General features: G+C 35.4%; 2 protein-coding genes across 2 annotated transcripts; both read left to right on the top strand.

Annotated features, from left to right (window-relative positions):
- The first annotated feature begins 4,789 nt into the window (after positions 1 to 4,789).
- Positions 4,790 to 7,845, top strand: LOC306878909 (tumor necrosis factor receptor superfamily member 9-like). Its single transcript, XM_079431505.1, has 6 exons — positions 4,790 to 4,975; positions 5,249 to 5,431; positions 5,643 to 5,730; positions 5,820 to 5,881; positions 6,381 to 6,545; positions 6,663 to 7,845. Exons 1-6 carry the CDS (start codon positions 4,846 to 4,848, stop codon positions 6,800 to 6,802), a joined length of 768 nt encoding a protein of 255 aa, XP_079287631.1. The 5' UTR covers positions 4,790 to 4,845; the 3' UTR covers positions 6,803 to 7,845.
- A 1,500-nt stretch (positions 7,846 to 9,345) lies between these two features.
- On the top strand, positions 9,346 to 20,092 carry LOC306879653 (ADP-ribosylation factor-like protein 8B-A). The gene is made up of 8 exons (XM_079432794.1): positions 9,346 to 9,450; positions 12,546 to 12,730; positions 17,578 to 17,658; positions 17,771 to 17,844; positions 17,950 to 18,043; positions 18,122 to 18,189; positions 19,051 to 19,121; positions 19,216 to 20,092. Exons 2-8 carry the CDS (start codon positions 12,608 to 12,610, stop codon positions 19,263 to 19,265), a joined length of 561 nt encoding a protein of 186 aa, XP_079288920.1. The 5' UTR covers positions 9,346 to 9,450; positions 12,546 to 12,607; the 3' UTR covers positions 19,266 to 20,092.
- The last annotated feature ends 278 nt before the right edge of the window (positions 20,093 to 20,370 follow it).

Below are 20,370 nucleotides of genomic sequence, written 5' to 3'. Positions count from 1 at the left end.
TACTTTTGTGCTAAAGAAAAACTAGAGTTTTTACTACTGCAAGATTTTTTATCATACGATATGTGATGTGGAGATAATTTCTACATGTGTTTTCTATTTCATCCACTGCCCATACACTTGCCCATACAAAAGTGATGACGTCTCATTTTGCGTCAGAGTGTAACCACCCCTGAAAAGGTGAAACTTTTCTGTAGAGGATCTGAAATGAGAAGTCATGCTTGTTAACCACAAAAATCCCGGACAGACCAGCTCAATTCACGAATTTCAAAAGAAGAAGAAAAAAAAAGGGTAGAAAGCATGTGAAATACTGTAGCTTATAGAAAGTAATCTTCCACATGAATTTCATAAAAGGATGTTTGTAGTAGCTAAATGATTCTGATATATTTTCATTTCCTCTCTTCTATTTGATGTAGCAGCACCCTCTGCAGGGCCACATGGCTGCAGATATCAGGTACAAGATGTGCAGACAAAAATCACACTACTTCCTGATCTTGGCTAAAAGCCTGAGCTGTTTGTTTTTATTTTTTTTATCTAAAATCGATTTTTTTGCCCAGATAACTGGTGCTCTGCTATACTTGTATGATTTCCAGAACATTTTTGATGCAATCTTGTTGAATTAGTGGTCTGAGAGCTCAGTAATCTTGGTACTTGTTCATTTCCTTACTTCATCTGTTGTTCAAGACAAGGAACCACATCCTTTGCCTTCTTGTCAAAGAGCCTCACTGCCACGCAGATCAGAGTTCCCCTCACGTTTTTCAGTCGACTTCTTGTAACAGTAGGTTGATGCATTCATTTGACTACAGTTGAAAATTTGCTGAAATTATGCATTTAGAGAATCTTTATTGACGTGCACCATCAAATTTAAACCTTGGTTTTACAAATAAGAACTTACAGACCCATTCTATGAAATGGACTTTGTCTTTTTGGAAAGGTTTTGCAAAATGTTCAACTTTTGATCAGAATGCATTTACATTTTCAAACAAAATTAAAGAGTCTGCAATATGATTTGCTATAGTGCAAAAAAAAAAATTAAAAATAAATAAATAATTCTATCAAATTATCATATTTTAATTAGAATTAATGTTTTTTTATGTGACTGATTTAGTGTGAGATAACCAATAGACATTATATTTAATGTTTTGTTTTGTTTTTAACAGTATTTTAAATTACATTTCTATGAATGACTATATGTTTCTGTATAATGCATAATATAATAATTTTATATTACTGTATGTTTTCAAGCAGACTCAACACACACAAAACAATTACAAATTCAGTACGTCTTTCATGCTTCAACTGAACTGCTTGCAATAGTTGTATTTTTCAGGGTTGAGCTCTGTGTATAATTCATGAGTATGTCAATATACGGTAACATGAACTCTGTGATGCACAGTGGGACCACGCTGGATGTGACATACGTTGGCTCATCAATTTTAATAGCTTACAACCGAGAAAAGCTAAAAAAAAAATTAAAAAAAAAGTGTGAACGTGTCATAGATGTATGCTATGTGACGTTAACCTTTACACATAGACCACTTTAGTCAGTCAGCACTGAAATGTCAACAGCTCTGATGGGTGTATCCTTTGCGCAAGAGACTTGTGCTCATGACACTTGCAAGATGTCTGTTTCACCACACAGACCACCTCTTCTTTATGACATCATCGTCTGTGCTTTGTTTTGAGTTTTTTTTCTTCTTGCAATAACTTTGATCAAATTAGACATTCAATTCAGAAGCCAATATCACTTAATTATCACTTTGATATTTTCAGATCAAACCTCAGCCTCATTTGCTGCTTGTCAGCTGGTAAAAGCACAGTATGGCAGACCCTGTACTGATTTCAAAGCAACGTAGGTCTATTTTTTGTTTTTTATGATTACACAAAGTGCAGCTCAAATGAAGAGCTGCAGAGGTACCATTCGGTCTTGTATTTTTGCATATTGAATCTTCAATAGAGATTCAGTAGAGGTTGGCTTTATAACAGTAAGTTCAGTAATGTCAGGAAAGACCAGAGGTCTTTCAAAGGTAACAAAAACCCCGTAATATTTAAAGGATTCTAACTTTATTATTATATTATATTCACTATTAGCTTTTCACTTCACACCAATTGACAGCACCAATTCGCTGCAGAGGTTTTATTGGTGAGCAAGTGATGTAATGCTAAATTTCTCTAAAACTGTTCTGATGAAGGAACAAACTCATCTACATCTCAGATGACCTGAAGATGAGTACATTTTTAGCAAATTTTCATATTTGGGTGAAATATTCCTTTGATATATGACTCCATAAAATGGTCCAAGTGATCTCATTCAACATAGATGTTGGAAAAACAAAAAAGGTTTTAATGTTTGTAATATATTTGTATATTTAATTCATGATCGAATTTAACTATAAACTTATATAAATAGTGACATTAATTCACTTCCCTAGATACACAACAAAATTAACTGCTGGCAGCAGATCGTCTTCCTGTTTAGTGCCCAGACTCTGGAACAATCTACCGTTGTTCAGGAGGCCAACACACTCTGCCAGTTTAAACCTAGATTAAACACCCATCAATTTAACCTGACATACACAGATCAGATTTCTATAATTCAAATCCATTAAAGAATTGTTAGGCTGCATAAATTAGGTCAGCCGGAACCGGGAACACTTCCCATAATACCTGATGCACTTGTTAAGAAGAATGGCATCTATGCTAATATTAGTCTGTTTCATTCTTAGTCCGAGGTCACCGTAGCCACCCAGATCCAGACTGTATCCAGATCAGATGGTGGATCAGCACCTAGAGACAACCTCTACTGGATGTTAGCAGAGACCATGTCAGCTAGATGAGTCCTAGAGACATATCCCCTGCGAAGACCTTGCCAGCCAATGACACAATTACTCCGCAAAGGCTATAAGAACCAGACGAGTCCCCTGACTTGTGTTGCAACCTGGAATTAAACCACAACATGGTTTTGTCTGGCCAGAAGAGAACTGGCCCCCTGACTGAATGTGCTTTCTCCCAAGGTTTTTTTCTCCATTTCTGTCACCGGTGTAGCTTTGGGTCCTTGCCACTGTCGACTTTGGCTTGCTTAGTTGCATGGGGACACTTAATTTCTGGCAATTGTCAACTTGATTGCACAGACACTAACTGAAGAGGACTAAACTGACCTGGACGTTGACATCACTGAATCAATGATGAACTGACTTTTACTGAAATTATTGTCCTCATGCATTATCGATACTATTGTCTTGTTTAACATTGTAAAGCTGCTTTGACACAATCTGTACTGCATAAAGTGCTGTATAAATAAAGGTAACTTGACTTGACAACAGTGCACATTTTCCTCATCTTGTCCAATCCTCTCCACTTGCAAGACCTTATAATCTCAGGATTTTTCCACTGAAATCTTAGTAAAATAATTAAAATCACGAAAGTTCAGATGCATATGCAGACTATGACAATGTTTGTGACTTTGTAAAAGATGGATGGATTTAGCACTATCAGTATAGTAGCATGAGATATGAGGAGTTGATATATGTGGGTGCGTGTTTATCTTTCAGTGAAAGGTCACATGCAATTCAAGCACAATTCAGCCTATTCTCTCTCTAATACACAAAACAAGAACTAAAAGATTTTTAAGGATTTATCAACTTTCAGTAAGCAAAGATGTTCATAGCAATAGTCTTTGTCAAAATAATTTAAATTATTACTATTCTTTTAAGTACAGGTCAGGCAAAAGAAAAGAAAATACCTCATTTAATTCCACTGATGTATCAGTGAAAATGTCAATGGAGCAAATCATTAATGATGGTTTATGGAAACCATAAAGGCCATGCATTAATATCCCCCCTCCCCCTCCCCCTCCCCCTCCCCCTCCTCCTTGATTCCAGCTCATGTTGTGTATAGATTCTACTCTTCTTCTCTTTCTCCATCACTTTTGCTGATCTCTAAACTGTAGTGAGTACTTGTGTTTTTTGGGGGGTTTTTTAGCTGATATTAAAGGAGAAGTTGTCCTTTCACCAAACTGGTTCATACCTGTTCCCTACTGGGGCCTCATGTGATAAGATGCCACATGATTACTATCACGCTTGGTGATACAAATTAAGAATGTGTATGACTGTTTTTCTGTGGAACACAAGAGAAGATATTCTGGAAAAGATATTCTTTTTTTCCCAGTATGTAGAACATCTACATTATAAAGCACCTTTGTGCAATGGAAAGTTTGCATAGATGTTAAAGGTTCTTCATGGAACCACAGTTGCCCATGAAGAGCCTTAATAAGTGTGCAATGAAAATTGTAAAACAAAAACAAGTTACTTTAAAACATTTTCTTTCTCTTTCACAAAAGAAAGAAAATTAAAGTTCAGAAATAACATGAGGGTGAGTAAATGTTGACATAATTTTTATTTCTGCATTAACTATGACCCACAATCTTATGATCTGTGAAACAGTGGATGACTTTTTCATAAATATTTCCTGGATATTCACATCCAGCCATAGTTTCCATTTCAACCAACATCATCAAAGACTGTTGTCCTTAAATGGAAAAGATGAAAAGATTCAAGGGGCATATATTTCTTCCTCCCCCATAAACTGCATAAAGTTTCACATTTCACTTCCCTCTTTCCTAAAAACTGACACAAAACATATGCTTCCCAAATAATGTCCAGTGAGATTATGATAAGAACTTAAACAAAAGCTCAGCACAGTCTGGTTGCTAGTGTTTTCACTCTCAGCCACAGGCACATTGGTTTGGCCCTGCACGCCTCTTTATGTGGGTGTGAGGAAACGTCACAGGACTATGTCACGGCAGTCATAAAAGGCACATGATGATGCTCAATCTACAACTGTGATACAATGGACACTGCTAAGCTCGGGTTTATGCTTCTCTGTGTTTGTGGCAGCTGGATTTTGTGTCTGGCTATAAACTGTGACTGGACCACTGAGTACGAAATTGGAGCGAGATGCTGTAAAGCCTGTTCTTCAGGTAAGACCAGAATATTATTCTCAAGACTGGAAGGAACACTGTCATATGTATTCTCATGTTTGTGATTAATGCATGTAGAATGCTAAACTTTAGTGCTGCACATATTCTTCATATATAATTCGAGTTACAGATATATTAGCACACAAGTTTCATTTAAACACTGTTATAGCAGATCATTGATACCTGAAGCATCATTGGTGGAACCCTCTAGAGAAAGTCAATGTTTGTTGTACTGAACTTGATTTGGATGTCATTCATTGTTGTATTTTACAGGTCAGTATCCCAAAGAACCATGCTCAGAGAACAAAAGTGACAGTGTGTGTGAGAAATGTTCAACAGCTATTTCGGCTATGGACAAATGTTTCTGTAATGATAATCACTTATGTTCTGATGATGAATGTCAATATTGTAAGCTCAGGGAAAAATGCAAACCTGGACATCAGCTGAATAGATATGGTAAAGTGTTTTTGTTATTATTATTATTAAAATAAATGACACGTGTCTGTTATGATTGTTATTTATGAGTTCATCATATCTGTGGGTCTTTCCATGGGGAATTTTTATGGTCAAAGTGTGTAAAGAGCATGAGGGCTATGAGACATTAACGTGGTAAAAATACTATTTGAAATACTTCAGCAGTTTTTTATTCTGTTTGCTCTTTTGGCAGGCGACTTTGATTTCACTTACTCTTGTGAGCCATGTCCAGACAACACTTACAATGATGCTGAGGACAGCACGTGTAAACCCTTTACAAAGTAAAGCTTTGTGTTTGCTACATTTCATTGGAGTTCTGAAAAAAGAGAATGACTTGTTTATAAGATGATAACTGATTTTCTGAAATTAGATGTGCTGGTGGTGAAATCTTCCCTGGAAACAAGACCCACAATGCAAGATGTGGCCCTTCTGGTTTGTACTTTTTACTGCTGACACGTTCAACACATACTGTCATGGGGCTCATATGTCTGTTGACCATGGATTTCCATTCATATCCCATATTTGTAATAAAAAAATTAAATCAATTTTAATCAATTAAATATCAATTTAATGGATTCCTTCTGAATAAAAGATTAATTAATTTCTTAAAAAAATAAAAATCTTTCCGACTCCAATATTTTGAACAGAAATGTATCTATTTCGAAATTTGAAATCTCAGTTTTAAAATACCCTAATAATTCCTGGATTTCCATTACCATGGCAGTGAGAACCCTAAATTAATAAATAAGTAAATAAAAAATAAATATATATATATTTGATAATTTTGAGGAGGCATCTTAAATTAGTGTATATTCATGCTCTGTGTGAAATCTGCTATCTAACAAGGCAGTTCCCACACAGTCCTTGTTTTTCTTTTAGATTTTCTATGTGTTTAAGAAATGCTGCAAATGCTTTTCTCATTTTTCCACAGCAAATCTCACAACAGTTCACCCAGGAGAACAAGTGGCACAACACAACGGGAGTCAGATTACTCATTCTTTCATGGTGGCCTGTTTAGCAGTCACTGTGTTGATCTGCCTGATTTTTATCATGTATACTACTTTGACAATTTTCAGATACAAGATGCTCACAAAAAGTAAGTTACATTTTCATGTCTATCCAACACAGTCTAACAGATCTAATACAAGTAAACCTTTTGCAAACTTTTTTTTTTTTTTTGGTAAACGACTGATATAACTGTGTCTCTCCACAGTAAGCAAACTGCCGTGCACACATAGGATGGTATTGCCCTCAGATACATGCAGTTGCAAATTATCCGAGGAGGAAAAGGGTGGGGAAAAGGAATCCATGACGGAAGTCCCTTTCAAGCATGATGTCCACAGCTTTCCTTAAAGATTCTCTGTAATGTGAAGAACACTGCACAAAGGTGTCAACATCTCAGTTTCGAAGCTGATTCATATTAGGAGGAATGAGCAGAGGTGAAATGTTTATGTTTGCTCTGATGCAAAATTTGCTCTCTGAAGCAGATTTATGCAACACGTACAACAGGAGTGATGTTTCCTGTCAACTTTATATGTTACCTTGTAAGTGTAAAAACTGTTAAAAGATTCAAAGTTTCTACAAGAGCAGAGAACAGTTTGCATTATGCAATTAAGCAACGTGTGTAATTAAACATTATGTAAGGTTTCAAAACAGATTTACCTTGGGGACATGGCAATGTACAGTATAGAAGAAATACCTCATATTGGACCAAAGATTAACAGACACAACAGCAAGCCTTTTTAGTATTTAATGCTTCATATTTGTCTTTTTTATTTTTATGATGTTCATCTGATTTTTCTTTTGTCACATGAGAACTATGAGGTAGGGTGGTTTGTTCTCTGTTTGCTATTTCTGCTTTAATTTTATAGTTATTTCACATCTGCTAAGCACATTTCATTTTTCAATGTCAATACTTTCTATAGTCCACTTTCTATAGTTTACAGGTTCTGTACATACAAAATCCATCATTTGAATACTTTTGACTATATTTGTCTTATTGTTGCACGTTAGGTTTGGACCATGCATTTAAAATTGTAAAAGATTTTAAATATTGACACTGGTACTACATCAATAGTTTTTTGTTGTTGTTGTTTTTTTTATTCTTTTTTGAATATCGTAAAAACAAGAGTTTCAGCAATTTTGTGTGTAGGCCTCCATCTTATTTTCAATTATTAAATTGTATTATGGTCATTGGCCAATATATAGAGTTGTAGCATTGTATTACAATGACTTTTCTTGCCAAGAAATGTAAATGTATTTTATTATTATTTATTGTACATGCTAAATATATTTTAGGATCTACATAACTTTAAGTTTTATAAGCTGTATAATGGGAACAACAACTGGGACTGGGACTAAATAAACACCACAATAAATAAAAACTAATAACCCTTAAGAATAAGTTTCCATTTGTTAACATTAATCAACTATATTTGTTTACATAAATTAACAATGAAACATATTTCTAACGTTGTTAAAGAAACTAGATGTCATACAAGCTAAGGCATTAAGACTCATTTTAGGAGCAGTTAAAACCACACCCATTGCAGCATTGCAAGTAGAAACATCAGAAATGCCATTATTTATAAGAAGACAAAACTGGCTATGGCATACTGGATCAATTTACAGGGACAAAGAGATAATCATCCTTTAAGGGAAGTCCTGAATGATTGCTGGGAAATTTGAAATGCAACAGGTAAATGGAAAATAAAGGGGTGGGTTAATGAAGATGGTCTAGACTCAAAATCATTTGCACCAGTAGTAGTAATATCCCCAATTCCACCTTGGATACTAGCTCAACCTGAAATAGACATACAATTACACGAGAACAGAAGGGACATGGTTGAAGCTGTTAGTATAAATACATATGTAAATGAGTATATACAAAATTCACACTACTCATTTCTTCAAATATATACAGATGGCTCAAAGGGTATAGATACTGGAAGGACAGGGACTGCATTCTATGTTCCAGAGTTTAAGGTGAGGAAGGCTGGAAGGATAACAGATGGTACATCAGTAGTACAGCTGAGATGACAGCAATTCTAATGGCACTAGAGTGGGTTTATGAAGTTAGACCTGATAAAGTAATATGCTCTGATTCAATGGCAGTTCTTGGGAGTTTATAATCATTGGAAACAAATAGAACAACATTTGATCAGGAATCATGATCAGGTTATACAGTTTACGACAGGTGGGGATAATAATTCGATTTATGTGGGTTCCAGCACACGTGGGAATTCAACGTAATGAGAAAGCAGACAAAATAGCTAAAGAATCATTAAAAATGAAAGAACCAAATATAAACATTTCACTCAGTAGATCAGAAGGAAAACGTTTAATTTTAGAAGCGTGCAATAAGAAATGGCAGACAGTTTGGAACTCATGTCATGCAGGTCGGCACTATTACAAGGTCCAAAAAAACCATAAAGTCAAAATAATTCACAACTTAAGCAGAAGAGAACAAGTTATTTTTACACATTTAAGAACAGGGCATTCAAATCTAAATCATACTTTACACATTATAGGGAAACATGTGATGTCTGTTTAATACAGGAGACTGTAGAACATGTTTTGAAGAAATGTAAGGCTTATAAAAAAGAAAGGAGGATTCTAAAGGAAGAATTACAAGCAGTAGGGTGCCAGGAATTCACTTTATTAAATGATGGTCCAAATTCAGGAAAACAAATCAATGCAATCATGAGATTTATTAAGAATAGTGGGTTATATAATAGGATATAGAAGTATTTAGTTAACAGTCCATCACAGTAAGTGGCGGTATGCATCTTTAACGTTGGTTCGCAACTCGCCATAAAACCAAAAGAAGAAGAAGAAGAAGAAGACTGGCTTTCTTCGGAAGAAATAACTTTCCATTGGTAGGCTACTGCAAGCCTGCGCAAGAGTGGCGCAGCTTCAACTCACATGACACACTCTGAGTTCGCAAACGTTTCACAGTCATATGACAGCGGTCAGTTCCTCCCAAACACTACGTTACGAATGTACCTTGGTGGAATGATGATTGTAAAGCAGCTATAAAAGTAAGGAATAAAGCATTTAAGAAACTTAAAAAGCAGCATTCTATGGAGGCTTTGATTCAGTATAAAAGCGCCCAGGCAGTAGTAAGGAAAACAATAAAAACACAAAAGCGTATTTTTTGGAAACAGTACTGTGATAGTATTGGAAGAACAGTACATCTGTCAGATGTATGGAATATGATTAGGAAAATGGGGGGGATTAGAAGGAATTATGAGTTACCAGTGATTATAGGCAAAGTCAAAATGGCTGTCACCAATTTAGATAAGGCTGAACTTCTAGTAGAAACATTTAAGAAAGTTCATAGCGCAGATAATCTTTCAGAAGAAGCAAAACAGTGTAGGAGTAACACATTAATGAATTATCCTAATTTGGTAAAGAAAGATGAGATGTCAGATAGTTTATTAGATTTGCCTATAAACATGTTTGAGTTAAAAAGAGCAATCAAAACTGCTCGGCAGACCACTCCAGGAAGAGATGGAGTGTGTTATAAAATGCTGGCAAATATGACAGATAATACACTGGAAAAAGTACTAAAATTATTTAACCTAGTATGGGAAACTGGTCAACTCCCTTCAGTATGGAAACAAGCAATAATAGTACCTATTCTTAAACCTGGAAAAAACCCATCAGATCCTTCTAGTTATAGGCCTATTGCACTTACTTCTCAATTATGTAAAACAATGGAAAGAATAATTACAGAAAGAATAACATATTTTTTAGAGAGTAAAAATCTGTTGTCTCCTTATCAGAGTGGATTCCGTAAGGGCAGGAATACAATGGACTCTGTATTATGTCTAGAATCAGACATTAGGAAAGCACAGACAAACAAAGAAGTAGTAGTAGCTATCTTCTTTGATGTGGAAAAGGCATATGATATGCTCTGGAAAGAAGGATTATTAATCAAGTTAAAGTCTTTAGGAATTAGTGGTAGAGCATATAACTGGGTTCAGAACTTTTTATTTGACAGAAAAATACAAGTTAAAGTAGGTGAAGAATACTCTAGAATGCATACAGTGGAGAATGGAACACCACAAGGTAGTGTGTGCAGTCCATTAATATTCAACATAATGATTAATGGCATCTTTTCACAAGTTGAACAGAATATTGGAAAATCTTTATATGCAGATGATGGGGCTTTGTGGACTAGAGGTCGCAATATATCATATGTTCATAAAAAAATGCAAAAGGCAATAGAGGAAGTTGAAAAGTGGGCTAATAAATGGGGGTTTAAATTATCTGTATCAAAAACGCAGGTCATTTGTTTCTCAAGGCGACTTAAAAGCATACCCCTCTCTTTGAAATTATATGGGAATCCTCTTGAGCAAGTTAAAGTTATAAGATTTCTAGGAGTTTGGTTTGATGAAAAACTTACATGGAAAATTCATCTGGATAAAATTAAGGACAAGTGTAAAAATATTATTAATATTCTTAGGTGTTTATCAGGACGGGAGTGGGGAGCTAGTAGGACATCCCTACAGAGTATATACTGGGCACTCATGAGATCTGTCCTTGATTATGGATGCATTGCCTATATGTCAGCAGCAGAAACAAACCTCAAACAATTAGATATACTGCAAGCACAAGCCCTAAGAATCTGCAGTGGATCATTTAAAACATCGCCGGTATCATCTATGCAGGTGGAGATGGGAGAAATGCCTTTAGGTATAAGACGAATGAAGTTAATGTTGGCATATTGGGTTAATATCCAGGGACAAAGTGTTTTACATCCTGTCAAAAGTGTATTGACAGACTGTTGGGAACATAATGTAACAAATTTTATGAGTTTTGGGTGGATAGGTGACGCAAAGGCGAGGTATATAGGACTAAATCAAGTACAGTACAGCAACACAGTCTCAATATCCTCCATCCCTCCCTGGTTATTCCCCTTACCAACCGTTGACCTCAGTATACAACAGGAAATAAAGGATCAATCCAAACAACTTCCAGTGTGGTATATAGTGTGGAAGTATATTGAGAGACATTTCCATGATTCAGTGTTTTTATTTACGGATGGATCAAAAGACCCGAAGACAGGATATGCCGGTGCAGCTGTGTATATTCCAATGAATGATTCTTACATTAAGAAAAGAGTTTCTGATCATTTATCAGTTTATGCTACAGAACTATTGGCAATTTTAATGGCCCTGCAGTGGACAGAAGAAAAGCAAATGAATAACATAGTTATTGCATCTGATAGCTACTCAGCACTGGAAAGCATAAAATCTGGTAGCTCATCTTTTAGGATGGATATAATTAATGATATATTCCATAAATTGTATAACTTAAAGCTTATGGGTATATCAATTCAATTTATTTGGGTTCCTGCTCATGTTGGTGTGGTAGGAAATGAGAAGGTGGATGTTATGGCTAAACAAACTTTAAAATTAAAGCAGATAGATTTACAAGTTCCATTAAGTAAAGCAGAAGCTAAAGTGTTCATTAGGAGATATGCACAATCTATATGGCAGGAACACTGGGATGGTATTGAAACAGGAAGACACTTATATAATATTCAACAACAAGTTGGTACTGGGAGGAGAGAGAGCAGGAACAGAAATGAAGAGAATATAATAACCCGTTTGAGAATAGGTCACACAGGATTGAATAGTACACTGTTTAAAATCGGCAAACATCCAACTGGGGAATGTAATCACTGTAGTCAGCAAGAGACAGTTGAACATGTAATACTTCACTGCAGGAAATACAACAAAGAAAGACATAATTTTATTCAGTCACTAATTAAAGCTGAGCATAAAGATTTTTCAATAATAGGTATACTAAAGGAAAAGGCTATATATGACATTATTACTAAGTTTATTAAAGAAACGGAATTAAGTAAAAGAATTTAGACAGTTATTTAATTTTTGTTTTATTTTATTTATTTAATTTCTTTTTTTTTTATTTTTATTTTTTTTTTTTTTGTTCCCCATCTATCATATTATGTTAATCCTATAAACATGTATCCTGTCCACACTCCAGTCCAGTCGGTGGCGGTAATGCACCTACAAGTTGGTTTGCCAACCGCCAATAAACACCAAAGAAGAAGAAGAAGAAGAAGTAGTTGTGAAAAACATTGCAAACAACCAAAACCGATACAGACCTGTGTAATCCAGCAGCAATATGTTGGCACTCATTAACCGCCTCCTGGACTGGTTTAAGTCTCTCTTCTGGAAGGAAGAAATGGAGTTAACCCTCGTCGGGCTGCAATATTCGGGGAAAACGACGTTTGTTAACGTAATCGCGGTGAGTGTTTGCGGTTAGCATGAGCTAGTTCAACAAATCCAAGAGACTGGATGTCAGTTCAGTTCACCAGGCACTTAACACGCTTGCTTACAGTTAATAGATAATGGAGCTAGGCTAACTTGAATGCACTGTATATAACTGGGCAAGACCTAAGTTACACAGAGAATGTAATTCTACATTTTTTGGGGAAAGCTAACCGGCTAACATTAGCTCCCAGATGATCATCAATACTTTGATTGCGTAGTGGGTGGTTTGTTTTGACCTTAGTTGACAGTTTACTAAATACATATTGTAAAATGAGCTCCACATATTACTGACGCCAAAAACTGCTTGTAATAATGTCAACTCAGTTCAACCATTTGTTTTCTTGATCTCAGTTGCAGAGATAAATTAAAATCCAACTAAAACTAGATGTAACTGTTATTGGTTAGTTGTATGATTATGTATGCATAAAGACTGTTTTTGGTCACGAAAGAGCTAAGAAGTAAATAATAAATCATGCAGGAATGATTAGAGTGACATTCCAATCCCAGTGAATTCCCAGCTTTCACTTTCACAATTTTTTTCTGATTAAAAATGTTTGTCAGCTTCACTTTTGAGAAATATTATGATGTGAGGACCCTAGATGTATCTTATTTTATTTTTATTTTTGTTTAGAAAAAGCAGGTCTATTTTACTTGGCGCCACCATGTTGGATTCACATGATCAAACATGCAATTTATAGTGCTGTTATTATTAATAATAATATTTAAACATAACACAACCATCATAGATGCACCATGTATACTGCTGTCCTGCAAACAGCCATACGTTTCTAGTGACAGTACGTGGTAGCAGTCATAGCTGCATAAAACACAAACTACCAACAATGTGGGAAAAAAACAAACACTGAAATTGTATTAAAGATTGTTTATTATATGGAAGTTATATATAGGAAAAATAAGAGCCAGATAAACATGAACAATATACTGAGTGCCCCTTTAAAGAAGAATGAGATTAACCAAGACTGTTTAATATTTCAGTTAATAAATCATAATAAGCGGATTTCATGCTCAAATATCCTGTTGTTGTTGTTCCTTTGATGAGCTTGTTTTTGCTGTTGGGAGACTGGATGTGAGATCTAGGAAACACGTGAGTCATCTTGCTTTATCTTCTCCACAACATCAGTATTTATCAGTGCAGGTACCATCGATCAAAGTGAGTCACTTATTAGAGTCTTTGCACATATACAGGCAAGATAGTGACATGCTGCTTGATACTTGTTCTGCACAAGCCTATATGTCACTAAGTTTCTAATAATACATTCTATTTCTCTGCATTGCATTGAGTCTGACTGGACCACATTTGAAGGCAAAAAAAAAAAGTATATAACCTCTTACTCTCAAGAATGTAGGACTTGTTCTGAAAGATCATTCCTAACCCTGACCCTAATCCGATCTAAAGACAAAGCAGTGCACAAAAGTAATTGTTGTACATAGAAAATATGCTTCAGGTAGTTAAAGGTTTAGTTTAATTATATAATAGTATTATGCAATGATGAAAAACATTCTTAAATGCTGAATTTTTTTTTCAGGATTCTATAATGAATGTAAATTTCAAAATAACAGAATTGATTTAAAATCTAATATTTTTAGCAATGTGAAAGTAATGTATATAGTCAGTGTACAGTTACCATTAAAACGTTTGTCAGTCAACTTAAAAAAAACAACAAGGAGTTCCACCATCTGTCTGTGTCTGCATTTTTGAATGCGCTGTATGATTTTATGTATGTGTGTGTGTGTGTGTTTGTGGGAGTTTAGACAATAGGAGTTTCTGCCTTTAGTCACAAGACTCTGATGCATTTTAATGCGGTTCTTCCTGGTCAAGTGACGTCCTCATCATGTGATTTGGTGCATGAGTACACAATAAGATAATGTGCTGATCACAGTAGTTCAGTTACATTTCTTCTGTATCTGCCTTGGTAGAAGGCAAGATACTGTAAGGTTAAAATGTGTCTTTTTACAGTGGTAAACTAAGAAAGCTTTTCCGATTTCATTTGTATTGCTCAAAAGGCTTAGGTGTGTAATGTGAGCGTTTGCCTTGTTTGATGCCTGTATTTGTAGTTCTGTCTTCTGTAATCACTTCTCTCAAACTGTTGGAGAGCACGTGTGGACTTTCTTGAACATTTTTTCAGAATGTTCCTCTCCCGAATAGGTCTGATTGACCTATTGATGGAGAGTTATTTGAAGCTCAAGATCTTCTGCATGCCTTGCATGCTTATGAATCATGAGTATGCTAAAGGGAAGTCTTAACCTGAAGCCTTAAGCAGTGGTGTACATATCATGTGACTTAGGAAAGTCAGATTCATCACCTAAACGTCATGAATTGGTCACATTAGACCACTTTTTTTTTTGCATTTTGCATCATGTAATTTGAATATTCATTGGTTGGGAATATTTTGCTTGGATTTTTGATATTGTTTGGTTCAACTGAACAGGATTTTGATGTGGAGACCAGTTCATAGAATTTGTTAAATGTTGAGTTGGGTCAATGCAGCAAATACAGAGTTCATACAGTAAAAGAATACATTTCAGAATATAATAAAATGATAAAATGATTGATTAAATGATGATTCTGATAAAATGTTGACATATTTAATAAGGACCCTGGACCACAAAACCAGTCATAAGGGTAAATTATTTTGAAATTGAGATTTATACATAATCTGAAAGCTGAATAAATAAGCTTTCTATTGATGTATGGTTTGTTAGGATGGCCGAGATACAACTATATGAAAATCTGGAATCTGAGGGTGCAAAAAAATCTAAATATTGAGAAAATCACCTTTAAAGTTGTCCAAATGAAGTTAATATTACTAATTGAAAATGAAGTTTTGATATTTTTACGGTAGGAAATTTACAGAATATCGATAATTTTGACCCATACAATGTATTGTTGGCTGTTGCTACAAATATACCTCTGCTACTTATGACTGGTTTTGTGGTCCAGGGTCACATATTACTAGATGTGGAAAAGCAGACAAGAGGGAATTTCCCTCATCAAGGAGACCACCTCAACTCCGAATCACAGAAGGTGGTTTAAACATGTTTCTTTTTTATTTATAATAGTAAATATGAATTCCTGATTAAATAAAAATAAACATAATTGTTATTATTATTTAATATTTGTATGGATATATAAGGCAGTAAGGTACAGAAAAACAGTATCGATTTTAAAAATATATATTTATTTGTTTATTTTGTGTTTTCTGACCAGACACACTGCAGCTGAATTTGTTTGTTGCATCATATAATGAATTGCTGCCTCACAGCCTCCAGGAGAACAGTTTTTGCCGTCTTCACTCCACCATCTCTATATAGACTCTTGCTGTTTAATCATTTCAGTGCCTCAGGTGGAAATTGCATCTCCTGAGGTGACCATGTGTGAACTGATATCGCATTAATTGTTCAAATGGAGCAACAAGTGCAATTATGTTTTCATCAGGGCACAGAGATGCGGGAGCTTCTGCCCTGCTCTGTTTGCACCTGGTGCTCAAACAAACTCAGAATATCTTGTTGAAGCATCTGTGACTTACCCAGCTCTGACTGGATCTCTCTGAGCAATGATGGCTGATAGTATGAAGGAGCTAGTTATCTTTACTGCTGACTCCGTATCCTTTGTTCACTATTAGCTGCAAGAGCCATGCAGCCAGAGATGTTGACACCGCAATCCTTTTTTTGTACGGTGTACTGCAGGGCAACATGCATATTCTCAGTTATTTTCCACTTAGCACATGCTGTTAAGTAATTAGAATTCACAGAGAAGCGAGATTCAGTGTTTTAGTTTGCTTGATTGGGTGACAAAATTCATGTTCTAAAAATGAAGAATGTTTGTCAAGTGCAGTTATTTCCATTGCCTTTTATTGCTTTAGTATGATACATACTGTACACTTAACAAAAAACTGAATATACTACTTGTGGGAATTGTGTCCAAAATATTATATCTCACTATGATTAGTTTTATAGCATGGTGTGGTAAGCATCATGATATACTTATGCTTGATAAAAATTCACTATTGGCACATTTTTTATTATCAGGCTGATGCAGATAATCGCTATTATTAGCCAGTGGAGGGAATTACATCTGCAGATATGACTATGCAGTCAAGAACTGAATGAGTATGTCAGAAATTGAATACTGCGAGGTGGTCCTAATATTTAGAGAGTTTTACTGGCAACAGCGTGACGAATAAGGGAAAGTGTTTATGGTGAGGGAATTTTCCCCATTAATGGTAGACCACATCAAAACTGATTCAATGCAGGAGAGGTGGTCTTGTGGTTTAGATGTGCAATTCAAATAGTCCTGACTCATTGGTGGTTATTAATGACGTGATTTGTAGTACAAAAGATGAATTGCTAAATGAGATGACCGATTTCTTTTGTTTGAAAAAACATGAGAAATGTATGAACTTCTATTGCAACTGCAAAATGACACATCAATTTACAAGCTCTCAAACAGTTAATGTTTGGTGCCATGATGGTGTCGATTGCACATTTTTCTGTACAAAACGTTTACTTGGCAGAAGAGTTGACAGTGGCAGTGACCTGAATTGGAGAATTTGGGTAAGTTAGTACAGTAGATGGCAATATACCACGCAGAAATTTCCTGGCTTGATTTGTTTAAGCTTTCATTATGAATCATAGATCAAATAAATGTTTCTGATGGGAAGCCCTTAAATACCAGTGACTGCAGGCCTACGCTTACAGCAACAGGAAAAGAAATTGGGCGTCAAAACCACCAAAAAACAAAACTGAAATAATGAAATTAGTTAATATCCGCTTTCTCTTTTTTTTTTTTTTCTTCTCCAGTCAGGCCAGTTTAGCGAAGACATGATTCCAACTGTCGGGTTCAACATGAGGAAGGTCACGAAAGGCAACGTCACCATCAAGGTTTGGTCCTAATGATTAATCTTGTCTCCTTGGGATTCAGGAGAAATATAAGGTGCAGGATTATTTATAAATAATAAATACTTAAACTAACATGGGTCTGATGATTGTGCAGATCTGGGATATTGGAGGTCAGCCGAGGTTCAGGAGCATGTGGGAGCGATACTGTCGTGGGGTGAATGCAATTGTGTAAGTATTAATGCATCCATCTTCTGTGAGGCAAAGAGGACATTTTCTTAATTATAAAGTAATAAAATGTGCATTCTTTCATTTCTTTTTAATTTTCTCTCAAAGGTACATGGTGGACGCAGCAGACCGGGAGAAGGTTGAAGCTTCCAGAAACGAGCTGCACAATCTTTTAGACAAGCCACAGTTACAAGGAATCCCTGTAAGCCACTTGTCCTTGTTTTTACAGTACATCATTGCTTAAACATCCTCATTGCATCAGTTCTTATGAATGTTTCAGGTGTTGGTGCTCGGGAATAAGAGAGATCTTCCTAATGCGTTGGATGAGAAACAGCTAATTGAAAAAATGTAAGAAGCTCTACACCACACATGCAGTAGATGATTTTGCCCTGCTTTTTGAATTAAAGTCTACATGGAACAAAAATGGACCATGCTTACTTAAATAGATTTATGGACATTATTTATATTAAAATGTTGAATGAAAAAATGTAATTTGGTCATGTGGGTGGGGAAATAAATTGTTAACCAGTATAGCTTTTTATACTAGTCTCTCTCTAGCCAACTTGCATAACTGCCAAAATTGTGTTTCGAAGGAAGGTAGGACATCCATTCCTAATGCTGCTGCATTTATTGCTACGATTGCTTGCATTCATATATGTACGAATGGGCAGACTCTGTCTTTTACAGTCTCTGATGGCATTCTGCCAAATCATGTGATGCTAATGAGATTAGCATCACATACCTTGCCATAACAGAAAATTTAATATAATTATAATAATTAGGAAATTGCATTACTGGCTCTGGCCATCTCGGTTTATTTATTTTTATCTTCATTATAAAGGAATGCTCTATTTGTGAAAATCAGTTTCAGTTCTCTCTCGAGTAAAATAATCAAGCTTTTTCATGCCAGCATCAGATTGAGATTTCTTTTGTGGTTTCTATGAATTGTGTCAGAATGAGATGAGTCACAAGTGAGATTTTAACCATCAGTCTGGATGAATTGAAAAGGTTGTGTGGATTGAGGGTCTCATGTTGTTGCGAGAATTTCTGCCATCTGTTGGCCAAGAGTTGCAGGAGTTTTGTTATTTCCTGGGAGCTCTTGTTGTAGGACTCTGTTTACAGTTTATCCTGAAATAACTGGTTGGCCTGAAATGAAGCCACACCATATAAATTGCTTAATTAATTCTGTCTCGTGTGCTATTTCTTTAGGAACTTGGCTGCTATTCAAGACCGGGAGATCTGCTGCTACTCTATTTCCTGCAAAGAGAAAGATAACATTGGTAAGTTTCATGAGGATGAGTTGTTTTGTCTGCTATTTGATGTTGCCAGTCTGCTTGACTTAAATGACACTGTTATGTCCCCTGAATCTCCCAGACATTACACTTCAATGGCTAATCCAGCACTCAAAGTCAAGAAGAAGCTGAAAGTGTCTTCAGAGGGCCCAAGTTTATCCGCTGCCATGTTACTCACACCACATCTTGCTCAATTTGTGAAAATGTACAGTTCTCCATACCGCCCCCCTCACACTACCCTGATGTCTGTTCCCATAATTCTTCACAAGCTCCTCCTCCCAACTGCATCAGTTATGTCAAAGATACATCAGTCTCTAAAATCTTTAAATACGAGCAGTCGTCCAGTAAATAAACAGTTCAAATGATGATTCAGAGAGATTTTTACAGAAATGATTGTAAGTATATTTGAGAGGATGAATGTTTTGCTGGTAAAGGTTTTCATTTAGCTCAATGATGTCTTTGCATCCTGTTCATGAGCTTAGAGAGAGCGAGCAGGTGAAGTTAAAGTGCCTTGTGCAGTGTATCTGTCCCTCAAGATAAACAGTATACCGGGTGTGCCTACCTGGAACTAGATTGGATAAAGACAGCTTATTTTGAACTGCAAGAACCGAAGGCATGCTTTTTAAGGTAGATTATTGTACTGTTGTCATTATCAACTAAATATTTGCGAAAAGACAAATGTTGGAAATCCCACTATTATCAATGCACTTTTGTAAATACGATGAACCAATAAATAGATTGTCAACATGTAGGAGGAATCTTGCATTGTTGTGGCTGATTTTATTTTGTTTTTGTTTTTTTTTAAATCTCAAGTTATGGTGAATCAGGTATGGGAAGCTATATATATATATATATATATGCTATCTCCCGTTTTCAAATTTCAAGTCTGAAAGATGCAGCACATCTGTACATTTTGTTTAAGCTACTGCTAATTAAAACAACAAAACATTGCTCTTCCTATTTAAGTGTAGTTCAATCATTGCACATTTTTAAGATTTTGATTTAACATTTTTGTAGCTAATCATTTGTAGCTACTAAATCAGTTAATGTGGTACTTGTAAAAAAGGTTTTTGTGTACTTTATAGTATATATATTAGCACATGATTTCAATGTTAAATTATAATACTGATTCTATTAAAAATTAATTGTAAATAAAAAAGTATTTTCACTATTTAATAAATTGATAAAATACTGGTAAAACTCAAATATTTTTGTTCCATTAACATTTATTATTATT

The sequence above is a fragment of the Barbus barbus genome (assembly GCF_936440315.1).
Source record: "Barbus barbus genome assembly, chromosome: 13".
NCBI lineage: Eukaryota > Metazoa > Chordata > Actinopteri > Cypriniformes > Cyprinidae > Barbus > Barbus barbus.
This window is presented reverse-complemented; position numbering and strand designations above follow the sequence as displayed.